This window comes from Engystomops pustulosus, chromosome 4 (assembly GCF_040894005.1).
Source record: "Engystomops pustulosus chromosome 4, aEngPut4.maternal, whole genome shotgun sequence".
Classification (NCBI taxonomy): domain Eukaryota; kingdom Metazoa; phylum Chordata; class Amphibia; order Anura; family Leptodactylidae; genus Engystomops; species Engystomops pustulosus.
Window position 1 is genome coordinate 147825099 of NC_092414.1, and position 12777 is coordinate 147837875.

Below are 12777 nucleotides of genomic sequence, written 5' to 3' on the forward strand. Positions count from 1 at the left end.
CAGCCCCCTGTAGAAAATGACCACAAAATAATAAAATTCATACTTACCTCACCTTCCCTTCCAGTGAACCCACAACGCTGCAGGATCTTCCTCGCTCTTCAGGAAGACACCGGCCCCTGAAGACACAGCAGCATGTAGTGATCGGATGCCGACAGCGTGACGTCATCACTTGCCGCCAGCGTCCCATCACAACCTGCTGCCACCAAAACAGTGCATCGGCGAATTCCCCCAGCGATGGCAGCTGTGTCTCACTGACACAGCTGACATCCTAGACCCCTAGATTGAGTCGCTGACTGTCGGAAACTGCTGGGGGCCCCTTAAAAAGTGAAAGTGGTGGGGGCCCCGGGGCTAGAGCCCCAGTAGCCTCTCCTTTAATCCGACCCTGTGTGTGAGCATTAACAATTTTCCTGATGTGTAAATAGTGTGAAGTGAATAGAGAGTTAAGTAGAATCACAGACTGGGATGAAGGGACTGATATCTCACAGCTCTTCTACTAGCTACACACAGAGAGTATCACATGACCCCACACTCCCTTCAGAGTGAGCAGAAAGCAGCATCAGCCCCTCGCTTCCAGCATTTAGAACCATAGAATTTATTATAAACAAAGAATACTTTCAAAAAGATAAGCAGCACAGACAGGAAGGGGGGTAGCAACTACAGGGATAGGCTAAACTGAGGAGGATAGCAAATAAACTGCTAGACACAGGTAATTAAAGCTAACCTTCTTTACATAAACTACAACTACAAACAGCTGAAGATTGAATACAACATTGTCAGATACCAGTCACTTCACATATACACACTTACCTCCATGCCTAAAAGTTTGAGGGCCTTGGGCTGCAGGAAAAAACAAAAAGTCATAATAAATTCTAATGTGAAGTAATCTCATGTAAATTCTAATCTCATGTAAATTATAAAAAATTATATTGCATATACTTAAATGCAATGTAATGATAAGACAATGCAGTATTACATTTAGTTTAACAAAATGTATGTATTGATGTAATAATTATTAATTTTTGAGTGACTAATGTGCATTTCCAAAACAGGGTTTATTATTACCCTCTTTGGTCCAAATAAGTTGTTGTACAGGGTCCTGAAGGTCTTTCTGGTGTAATGACAGCGATAGGCTCCACCCATGAGGTATTCCAGCACAAGGCCAATGTCAATCAAACTGACATGATAATCTGGTGGAAGATTACCCTGTTCAAAATAAAATTGATAATAAGATTAAACATAAACAATAGAAGCTGGTGGAAGTAGGTGGTACAAAGGGTTTTAAATAAAAATGCATTTGAATGGACGAATAGCTGCTGTATTTGTTTGAAGTGGATTTTCTTACTTAATAGTGGATTTGTGTTTTGGACATGTTTGTTTCATTTTTTAATACTTGTGGTAAAGTGGTCTATTTATATGTGTGATTATATAATCCTGCCCATAGTTTATGTACTTTGGCCTGGTTTTATATTTGCAGTATATAAATGTTTTTATTTTTTAGTTTTTTGGGGTAAGTAATATAATTTCTACAATATAAGACTTCAGGTGGGCTAGCTTTCTTCATGTTTGTATTTGTGTAGTATATATGCACCTTGGAAACAATGGGGATTATTTACTAAGGGTCCGCAGATCGCAATTTTGTTGGATTTTCAAAATTTTCGGGATGTGCAAGGTATTTAATTGGGGATTGTGTCGGACGTGATCATATTGTGGCGCAGCTGCGCTGGCTTCCATGCGACAGAAATCGTTGGGCAGTTGGACGATCCGACTCATTCAGACTGAGCGCAGGATTTGAGATTCAATTTCTGTTGCAAGACAATGCACTTACATGCACCAGAAAGAAGAAGGTGAACTCCGACGGGCCTGAGCGGGGAAGCGGCATATACAGGAAATTGGGCGCACAATCTTTGTGAATCGCGGCAGATGTGCATTCCAGCTGGACAATGCACTTTCAGGGATCGCGCAGGACAGGTAAGTAAATGTAAGTTACTATTTAAGTTAAATAGAAATATTTTAGAAGTTTCTAAAACCTACATAATGGAATGTGGTTATTATCATAAGACCATTTTTAGGACTGTCAGTATTTCCATCATACAACGCCTAAATGCATTGTAATGAATGCACATAAGATTCATCCAATTAATACAACTCTATGAGGAAAACTACGAAATTAGATTAAAAGAGATTCACCTCCATGTTAACCCATCCGAATCCCCTAGTAATTCTCTGCATGGCAATGAAGTGATGGTGATGGATGATTGAAAGCAATTGGTCCATGGATAATGAAAAACACATAAGATTAATATACAAAATTCTTGTAAAAACATCATGATGGTAAATGAACAGATGGTTTGTAACATGGAAACACATTAACACCCTCTGAATATTTATGCATCCTCCATATTTCAATAGTCACAGGAAACATAATGAAGTCACCTTCCGCTTGCTTTTGCTATATATACCGTATATACAGGATGTATATTATGTGAAATGCTTGTTTTGTATATATAACGTTTTAATTTATAATACTTTAACATTAATACAAGCAGTCTCCGAGTTACGTTTCTTAAGTTGAATTTGTATGTAAGTCGGAACCGTATATTTTATAATTGTAACCCCAGCCAAATTTTTTTTGTCCTCTGTGACAATTGAATTTTAAAAATGTTGGATTGTCATAAGAACCAAGATTAACAATAAAGGTTAATTGCAGACACCTTTGATAACTGTAATAGCAGTTCACTGTAGCCTGGGACTAAAGTACAGTAAAAATATCCAGGGGTCCGTTTGTAACTAGGGGTCGTCTCTAAGTTCGGGTGTTCTTAAGTAGGGGACCGCCTGTAATTCACTTTTGGATATAATGTAATTTACCTTTTTTACATCTCTTACAAGGTAATGAAGTGTATTCGGAGGGCCCAGTCTCTAAAACACAATAAGATAACTAGTTAGGACAAGGCCATAATCCTTCACATGAAATAACATTGTGAACTTTCAAATCTCTTTTTCTTGACTATGTGTAAAAACTATACTTTCTATGCAGACAAAATATCTAAGAGAAATGTTTTGGCAACTTGTTTTTCCATAGTTATGAATCTGCTGAATATGAAATCAAGAATGCCTAATGTTTTTAGTATTATCTGCAATAAAAGACAATTTGTACAATTTACTAGCAGGCCTACAGATGTCAGCAAATCCTTAGTATCAGACTTTGCCACTCTCCAGTACTTACAGTATTGTATAGTTCTTCTAAGCGAGGAATAGTGAGAAACCTTTGCATGTTGACTCCATTCTCAATGAGAAGTTTTACAAAATCCACTCGATCTAGAACCAGCGCGTCCATCATTGCTTGCTCTAAAGAGTTAACCTTTAAAAATAGGTTGCAAAACATCATCATTAACCATTAGTATTTTGTATTTAATTGAATGTAAAAAAATAATTAGTAAAGTAAAAAAAATACATACATACAAGTGGAAATAATATTAACAGTAGAAGCAATATTTTAATACTTCATTTCACATTAAAATAGCACGGAAGAGAGTAATGGCCACCAAATACTCTTATCAGTTCTCATAGATGTGTTTGTTAGAAAGATTACTTTCCATCAAGCTTATGTAATTTACATTAAAAATAGAGCAGCGGTCACCTCATATTTGTTGTTATAAATAATGGAAAATAGTGATGGACACCACTTATGGTTGTGTAAACTGAGCCTTACCTGTTATTTGTACATGCAGATAAAAATAATGGTTGTCTTAGTCTCATGGTTGTTGTAGGTAAAACTTATTAACTTTGGGGTATATTCACTAATATTATGCCCCTCTTAGTATCAATGCTGTTGCATTGTTCAAGGTGTGCTAAATTCAGCACAGTTCATGCCATGTTGAAAAGTTACAGGTAGTGATGTGCAAATCTATATGTAAGATTCAAGATTCAACCCAAAACCTCCCATTAATTTGTGATTCAGCTAAATCAAAATTTTTGAGAGATTAGTTTCAAACAAAAGTTTGATGTGTCTGATGCTAAATGATAAATCTGGTTAAGTTGAAAGGGAAGCGGTCAGGAGAAATTGAACTAATAAACTTCCATTAGTATGTTGTCACGTATCTTAACACCTTTCAGATCAAGTCATGAAGGCAGAATATCAGTGGTGAAGTCAATCTTTCCCTACCTTAGAAAGCCCCCTCTGCTATATTTGACTCCCATTTGTTTATGGTCATCACTTTTTAATCTCCAGAAGTCTGGTGCATGAAATCAATCCCAGCAGAAGGGAGGGGGTAGTTTGCAATGGAGTGCAGTGCTAAATTCTCCATTACTTTATACAAGCAATTTAAAACATCTTGATTTTCTGGATGATGCCACCCACACTGGGCCATGAAAGAAACATGATCTAGAAGGTGTTTGCTGACAGCTTCCCTTAAAAATTACATGCACCTTGCAGGCAGCAAAGAAGGGAATGAGATTCCTTGTTTGGGGCAATCTATCACTGGCAGTTGAGTGTCACTCACATCACCCATGCCAAATTTAAACAACTACCTGGTAGCAAAGATGGGGATGAATAGGACCTACACTATAATTTGCAGTATTGTTGGCTCACACATGGCATGGTGCATGTATTGGCTGTGGACAATAGTCAATAGAAAGTAATGAAGAAACAATGGCTAGCATTTGGCCCTAACCAATGTCCATGGCGTGTCAATGAGGCTGACTGTCTAACTTTATATCTCTCATTTGATGGATTAGTTCACTCCACAACAATGTGCAAAAATATTGGTGCTTTGGCCCATTATCTGGTGTACGGTGAGTGCAAATATAGCCCATGTCCCATTTCCTGTGAACCTCCACAACACATTTTGGAAAACTTGTTGGCATTTACTGCTGCAGAATCTTGGACTATTTCACTAAATCTCTTCCAATGCATGATATTTTACAGTGGTTTTAGTTATAGGTTGTTTTGTGTTTATTAAAACAACGACTGGGATTTGCCAATTTAGAGTGATATATTTAAAGACTGTGTAATACACATTCCTTGGAGTCACCAAAAGAGAGTAGAAAATAACAATACCCAGTTCAGCAGCTCAATCTTTCTTGGATCTGTCTCCTCTTCTGGTTCCTCTTTGCCCTTTCCTTTCTTTTTCCCTTTACCTTTCCCTCTGGGTGCCTTAGCTTGTGCAGCCGGTGATCGCTTTTCTTTCTCCTGACCAGAGCCATCAGCTGCAGTAAGGCTTCCTAAAGGCTGGTATCATCAAGAAAGGTAAAATAACAAAACATATATATATATAATAACACAGTAGATAAAAATTCGAAATAAACTTTATGGGATTTTCATTCCTGCCTGGGACTTAAAATTAAAAGGGGTTCTATAATGAATACAAGCCCTCTGAATTATCTGTTTGTGCTGGGAGAAGTGACCATGTAGTGTTGTACGGCATTAATATGAAAGATCATCTATGTTACAGAGTTTCTGTCTATTCCAGATCATAAATTGGGTTCCAAGTGAGTAACCTCTCTGTCATGTCTCCATAAACTTGCAGACATTATGGTACATCATATTTCAAGATGTTAAAACCCGTTCTGCATAAATGGTAGAAGTAATAAAATGTGGAAAGAAGACAAGAATAGAATACCCTATAAAATTGCTAATTTGTTCTCAAGCCTTCTCGAGACCTATAAAGTTGATCTTACCGGCCACTGATGTCCAAATACAAATATTTGGCTGCGTGCAATGTCAACCCGATTCCATGCTAAAGCTAAACTTAGCTGATCAGGAGCAGAGGCATTTGTACCTGAAAATAATTTTGAGATATTAGTATCAATTTAATCTAAAAAATATATCAGAGGGGTCTTTGTACAAACGTAATAGTGACAGAATGTACACAAACAAAAATTGGGCCAATTTGTTCAGCAGGGTCTTATTTTACAACTCTCCAAAAAACTGTCAAAGACAATCAATAAATGCCCATATCCTGACAATATATTAAAACATAACCTTTAATGGAGTTTGTATAAAATGTAATCTGAGTGAAGTGTTGACTTATTTAAAAACACAGGACGCATGGGGCTATAGTGTTATTTATAGAAAAGCAATAGTATGCTCGAAGTTAACTCCTAACAGTGCAGGCCAGTAATTGGTGATCATCTCTTTGCCGAGAGAAAGTCAGTATAGTCTTCAAATCAATGAGAATATGATTCAGTACTCATGGCAAGGACTTTAAGGGCGTCCAGTGAGCATATGTTAGTGAGGATAAGCTTGAGGTCAGTGCGACTTGTTGGTCACACACATACTTATAACTTATTGTTTTACAACATAGATAGTATCTGTCTGTCTTACTGAGATAAAGGGGGTCATTTACTAAGGGCCCGAATTACTATTTTTCGTCGGGTTTCCCGAATATTACCGATTTGCACCGTTTTCCCTGAACTGCCCTGGGTTTTTGGCGCACGTGATCGGATTGTGGCGCATCGGCAACGGCATGCATGTGATGGAAAAAGGGGGCGTGGCCGCCGGAAAACCTGTGGTATTTTAAAAAATAAATGTGTCACTTGACACGCGCTTACATGTAGCCAGGATAGGATGGTGAACTCCGGCGGACCTCGGCGCAGCAGCGACACCTGGTGGACATCGGGCGCACTACCTAAGTGAATCGCCGGAAGACCCGAACCCTCAACGGAAAACGACAGGACCGGGTAAGTAAATGTGCCCCAAAGTGTCTGCTCCAGTTTTGTGATGTGGCTGCACTGTGCCCACCGTGCCACAAATTTTGCACCTAAAAGGGCATTTCGGTGCAGAGTTGGGCTGTGCACCACATTTTTTACTGCAACTCAACAGAATTGTGTCACACATTCTATGTTAAAGGTGCACCAAAAAAAGGGTGTACGCTTCCCGAGCAGTGCAGGATGCGCCAGATTCATGAAGAATGTGCACCAATTTTGATTAATCTGGTGCACTCTGCCCACTCCACTACTTCTTATAAATATCTGTTGATATCCATGAGTTCCAGACTTCCAGTTCCAGAGTTTTTAACCAAGTATTAAAAAGTAACATTTTATTTACTATTATTTCATTTGTCCAATTACTTTTGAGCCCCTGAAATAAAGCTATTTCTTTAAAAAATGCTTTAGTTCCTTACATACACCACCGCTCAAAAGTTTGATGTCACTTAGCAATTTCCTTATTTTTGAAAGAAAAGCATATTCCAATAAAGCGAACTTTAAATTGATTATAAATACACTGTATACATTGTTAATGTGGTAATTGACTATTCTAGCTGCAAATGTTTGTTTTTTAATGCAATATCTACATAGGTGTATTTAGGCCCATTTCCAACAACCACCACTCCAGTGGTTTAATGGTACATTGTGTTTGCTAACTGTGTGGGAAGCTTAATGTATATTTTTAAAACCCTTATTCAAATATGCTAGCACAGCTAAAAACTGTTTGGCTGATTATAGACGCTATAAAACTGACCTTAATTTTATGGGCAAAAGATTAATATGGGCAGAAGAACACAGAGATTGGACAGATGAAGATTGGACAAAAGTGTTAAGGACACACAAAATCTAAGTTTGAGGTGTTTGTATCACACAGAAGAACATTTGTGAGATGCAGAACAACTGCAAAGATGCTCGAAGATGACTGACGCCATCTGACAAGCATGGTGGAGGTAATGGTCAAAGGTTTTGCTTCTATTTTGCAACGCCATGTCATACACTGTGGAAACACTTGATTGGAGCCAATTTCATCCTACAAGAGGATAATGACCCAAAACACATTTCCAAATTATGCATGAACTATTTAGGGAAGAAGCAGGCAGCTGCTATTCTATGTGTAATGGAGTAACCAGCCTAGTCACCAGATCTCAACTCAATTGCGCTGTTGTGGGAGCAGCTTGACCATATGAGATGCAAAAAGTGCCCATCAAGCCGATCCAACTTGTGGGAGGGTTAAATTTCTCCAGATTACCTCAGCAAATTAGCAACTAGAATGCCAAAGGTCTGCAATGTTGGAATTGCAGCAAAGGGGGCACTCTTTGATGAAAGCAAAGTTTGAAGGAGAAAATTATCATCATTCAAATAAAAAAAATATATTTCAAAACTTGTCAATGTCTGGACTATATTTTCTATTCATTTTGCTACTTATGATAAACACAAAATTGTCTGGGTGACCCCAAACTTTTGAGCGGTAGTGTACCTGTATAAACAGTATCAGACTCTTGAAAGTTGCACTGTATGGGGTTATTTATCATTAGACCAGCTACTTGGGACAGTTCTATGTCTTATTTTGGAGCTCAGCTGCTCATCAGATTTTTTAAAGTGGCTTTGCTCCTTTAATAAATGTTCTTATGGCCTATTTTCTGTCTGGGATTTTTTTTTTCAAAAAGTCCCAAAAACATCTCAAAATGCATAAAAAGTCTCAGCACATAGACCAGCAGGAGACTGGAGTGACTATGAGACTTTTTGCACGGTGTTGCACTAGCAGTAGTTCTATATTTAGGCCAGATTAATGAATAGGTTATATAGCCCTGTGAGACTTTTTAGCAGTGATAGGTCTCAAAAACCCTCAATGTGATTACTTTTTTACCCCAAAAATGCCCAGGAAAACCAATGATGAATAACCCCTTATGAGTAGTATTTACAGTATAAAGAGAACAACTAAGTCTTTTGCATACCTTTCAGAAGCGCAGTTAGAATAGCCATTTCAATATCTTGTTGACCTTCTGATCCCATTCGGAAAACAGTAATCTGTAGATGAAAAGAGCATGTCCAATTACATAATGATACACAAAAAAACTGTATCAAATCTTTTTACAACTATTCAGTAACATTTTCATAATTTCATTTGAAAGTATGTAAGAATGGTAACTTTTTCTTAATTTTCTTAATGATAGGATATTTGCATATATCACACATTGTGGTGGATCATAAGGTAAACCCTGATTCAATACTTTGAAAATGCTGTTATGGACTATGATAGGGATGATAGGGACGAATATTCAGTCAGTAAATGCCAATATGTAGAGAGAGCATAGGCAAATATACTTACTAACAAAGGCATAAAGCACAGATTTTTTAATGATCATTGTAGACAAAATTGCAAGTGTCACATGTGTTTTCAGTTTTAGGAGTTTAGTGAATACATTTTAGCACTCTTGTGTGTCCTACAAGAGAACTGAGGTGCTCCAGTGCCTTCATCTACTAAGAAGATCCAACCTCTTAGTAGATTTGACGACAATCTCTGCAAGAACCCACCTAAGATGAAATGTGAGGTGACAGATATTTCTGCTATAATCTCTGTTGGTTTTAATTTGGTTACTTAACCAAATGATGTGGGCTGAGGTGTTCATGCCCCGACCCGCCAACCACCTGTCCCGCAGGTTGGAAGAGCAGGAAAACTTCTGGGAATGGGGATATATTCATGCCTTCTCTGCCAGAAAACATGCACAATAAATCTCCCCCTTTGTCTAAAGCCCAACAAAAACAAAAACTATTTTTTTATTCACAGCAGTCACAACATTAGACAAAAATACACAATTTGTATGGACTCTCCTAAGGACATTTGGGAATGTGGAAAATGTAACTAACCTTTCAACTAACATGAGAAAAACACAAATGTCTTCATAATATGACTTGCATTTTTAGCAGTTTTCCCAACTTCAGGTTCTATCTCTAAGGCTTCATGCACATTAATGTCTGCACATTGCAGACCAAAAACAAGGTAATGTGATTCCTCGTGCAATATTCCCACTGGGTTCCAACAGTATGCAGGGGCATATGGAGCTTAAGACCTGAGTAGCTGGCTTGATGGTGGCTAGGCTGCAGATGTCATGGTAGCCTTTGTCCTAGATTGGGCCCAATCCACACCCACGGGGTGAAGTAAGAAGAGGGGAGGCAAGACAATGAAGGCAACCCCCTGGGGCACTCCCTGTGTAGTTGACAATTCCCCAGTAGATGGTATGAGGGAGGCCCGTGATGGTAGTGGCAAGCTGGGTCCACACACAGCAAACAGAGATCTCGGAAAACTCATGGTTCCTTTATCGGAACAACTGTAACAGCAGCAGGTAACAGGCTGATGTCCATCTGCTTCCTCTGGTGCTAACAGCTGACAGCCTATTCTCCCCACTTGGTGGTGGTGTTGTACCATGCAGCCTAATTAGGGTATTTCATACACAGTAAAATCAGATAATCATAAGGCCCTCAAAAACTGGAAAAATTCCAGAGTAACATTTAGTAATGGTCCAACTGCAGGACATTACACTTGTTGGCAGGCCATCTGAGGTTGGTTGGTAATCACTACTTGCACCGCCGATATAAATAAAATATGACTGTCTGATGTGAAGACAAGCAGGAATAGGACCTGCCTATAATTTGCGGTGTGGATAGTTCGCCCGCCCACACCAAGGTGCATACACAGGCCGCGGGCATGAGCACATTGCAAGGAATGGGGCCTTGTGTGAATGAAGCCTTACTCTCAGTTTTAACAGAATGGTGGGTGGAGACCTGATCAGGGGCATAACTACAGGGGTAGCAGCCATAACTGCCTCTATGGGGCCCATAGTGTCAAGGGGCCCTGGTATTTGGGGTATTGGATGTATATATACTGTGTGTGGTGTGTATATATGATATATGTCTGTAAATGGTATAGTATGTATGTGTGTATTTGCTGTATGTGTGTATATATGTGATGTATATGTGTTCATCTGCTGCAATGTGTGTCTATACAGTACTGTATGTATGTGTGTATGTATATTCTGTATGTATATGTGATGTGTGTATGCTGCATGTATATTTATGTTGTCTGTGTGTATATGGTCTGTATATGCTGTATGTATATACATAAATAAATGTGTGTGATTGTAACTCACATTTGTGAATATACAAATATGCATATTTTCTAAAGGGGCAAGGGTGGCCCCATTCAGAAATCTTCTATGGGGCCCTGCCTATCCTAGTTATGCCACTGGACTTGCTACTATGATATACCCCATATCCTAAACAAGGAAGGTACAGGAGAATCTGCTTTTTTCCACTCTCCCTCACACTAAGAAGCAGGATCATAGAGAACACTAACATTGACCTGTGCACATGTAACAGCGTTACTGGAGTCATTAAGGGGTTAAGTGCTAACTACAGATTTAAAGATACCAGAATTAGGAATTTGAAGTATGAAAATGTAATGTCCATCCAATGACATAACATAAAATGTTTATTTGATTGACCATAAAAATATGAATCAGATTAGATTTAAAGTGCAGTTTTTCTTCAGCAGTTCTGGCTGCAGGCAGTCAGCATATAGTGAGTTTATTAATAACTTGCCTCTGATTTGTAGTGAAGCAGTCATGGGAACAACTTCACTAAACGAACACTATGCCATATATGTAGCCAGAATTCTGGAGAACTATTATTCCTTTATTCCTTCTAAAGTTCATGGAATGGAGACACTTAAAATGATAACACTTTTTTACCTTTACCATCAATACTTTTGACATTAGGTTGCTCTAGATAGTAGTCGATCAAGTTCTCCAATAGAAGTCAAAGTAAGGCAAAGTTGTCAAAATGTTTGTGCAAATTTTATTTATATAAAATTCCTTTTTTTTGTTCTGAATGATTTTTATTTCTGTAGGTCTTAATAATGATGTCTATACTTCCATTTCCTGCTTGATTAGGGCAGTTAGCAGTTATGTTTGATATTTGTTAAAAGACATCTACCACCAGGATGAAGGATTGTAAACCAAGCACACTTACACGCTGGTGTGTGCCCCATCAGGCAGTATCTGCGCATCTTTTAGCTGTTTAGGCCCTTGTTTTAAAGAAAAAAAGGCTTAAATGTTTATGCAAATGAGCCTCAGGGGCTTCGGGCTCTACTGACACTTATGGAGCCCGAAGCCCCTCAGGCTCATTTGCATAAGTATTTCTTTTTTTTTTTAAACAGGGCATAGGAAGCTAAAAGAATATGCACAAGGATGTAAGTGTGCTTGGTTTACAATCCTTGTTCTTGATTTCCTTTAATAGTATTCTTAATTATGGTGTATGTATATGTAAGTGGACTTTCTCTACTCTGTGTGCAATTTTATAAGATGTGTCATGTTTAATTTGCGCTTTATTGCTTTTGCTGTTAATATTAGAGAATTGAAGAACAATGGCACACAATAGTTGAATATTTTTTGATGTGACTTACAGCTGTCTGTTTTAGTATTTCCCAACTTTTAAATAGGTCTGAGGCTAGGGGAAGTGCTGTCTACCGCGAAACGGCCCGTCGCCTTGCTGCATGTCGGCGTCCTGTATCGTCTGTGTTTTCATCAATAAATTTTGAAGAGTTCCCGATCTGCCTACTTGTTCTTAAATAGGTCTGTGTATACTACACTTCCTAACAAATGATGGGTTAGTGGGTCTGCTAATGAATTTGTGTGACTACCGTTTGGAATCAGTTAATTTAGAAATAAAACTCTTGTGTCTAAGCATTGCAGGTATATACTAGTTGTTCGCTCCCCTAAAGCCATATTTTGATGCGTTCTAATATTATTGTATATAAGCTGTAATTTCTGTCAATGAGCAGGTTAGCCAATATGAATCAGTGCCCTAAAAGAGGTTAAAGGGTTTCACAGTGGTTGGATTTTAAAGAAACAGTAAATAAGAATGACAGAAATGACACAGAAAAGTGATATCCCATGTTTCTTATGAGTGGATGAAACAGCTGTTATACTCCAGAACTTTTTTACACTGTTATGTGAATTGTTTCTGTAATATCCAGTTACTGCTGACATGTGTTTCAAGGAATCACTATTAAGG

At 38.2% G+C, this 12777-nt stretch overlaps 1 protein-coding gene across 6 annotated transcripts in view; it reads right to left on the reverse strand.

Annotated features, from left to right (window-relative positions):
• The window catches only part of TRPM1 (transient receptor potential cation channel subfamily M member 1), a 144364-nt gene that overhangs the window by 33318 nt on the left and 98269 nt on the right, over window positions 1-12777 (reverse strand). For 4 of the 6 annotated variants that reach the window (XR_011854980.1, XM_072148027.1, XM_072148022.1 and 1 more), the window contains exons 9-16: window positions 8661-8733; window positions 5677-5777; window positions 5057-5227; window positions 3224-3358; window positions 2866-2916; window positions 2188-2223; window positions 1063-1203; window positions 808-837 (exon numbers count right to left, since the gene is read on the reverse strand). Coding sequence is in view for 5 of the 6 variants with exons in the window: in XM_072148027.1 (XP_072004128.1) it covers window positions 808-837; window positions 1063-1203; window positions 2188-2223; window positions 2866-2916; window positions 3224-3358; window positions 5057-5227; window positions 5677-5777; window positions 8661-8733 (738 nt within the window). In the remaining variant the exon portion in view is untranslated. The remainder of the gene's footprint in view (window positions 1-807; window positions 838-1062; window positions 1204-2187; window positions 2224-2865; window positions 2917-3223; window positions 3359-5056; window positions 5228-5676; window positions 5778-8660; window positions 8734-12777) is intronic. The other 2 variants (XM_072148026.1, XM_072148024.1) reach the window with 1 other exon arrangement.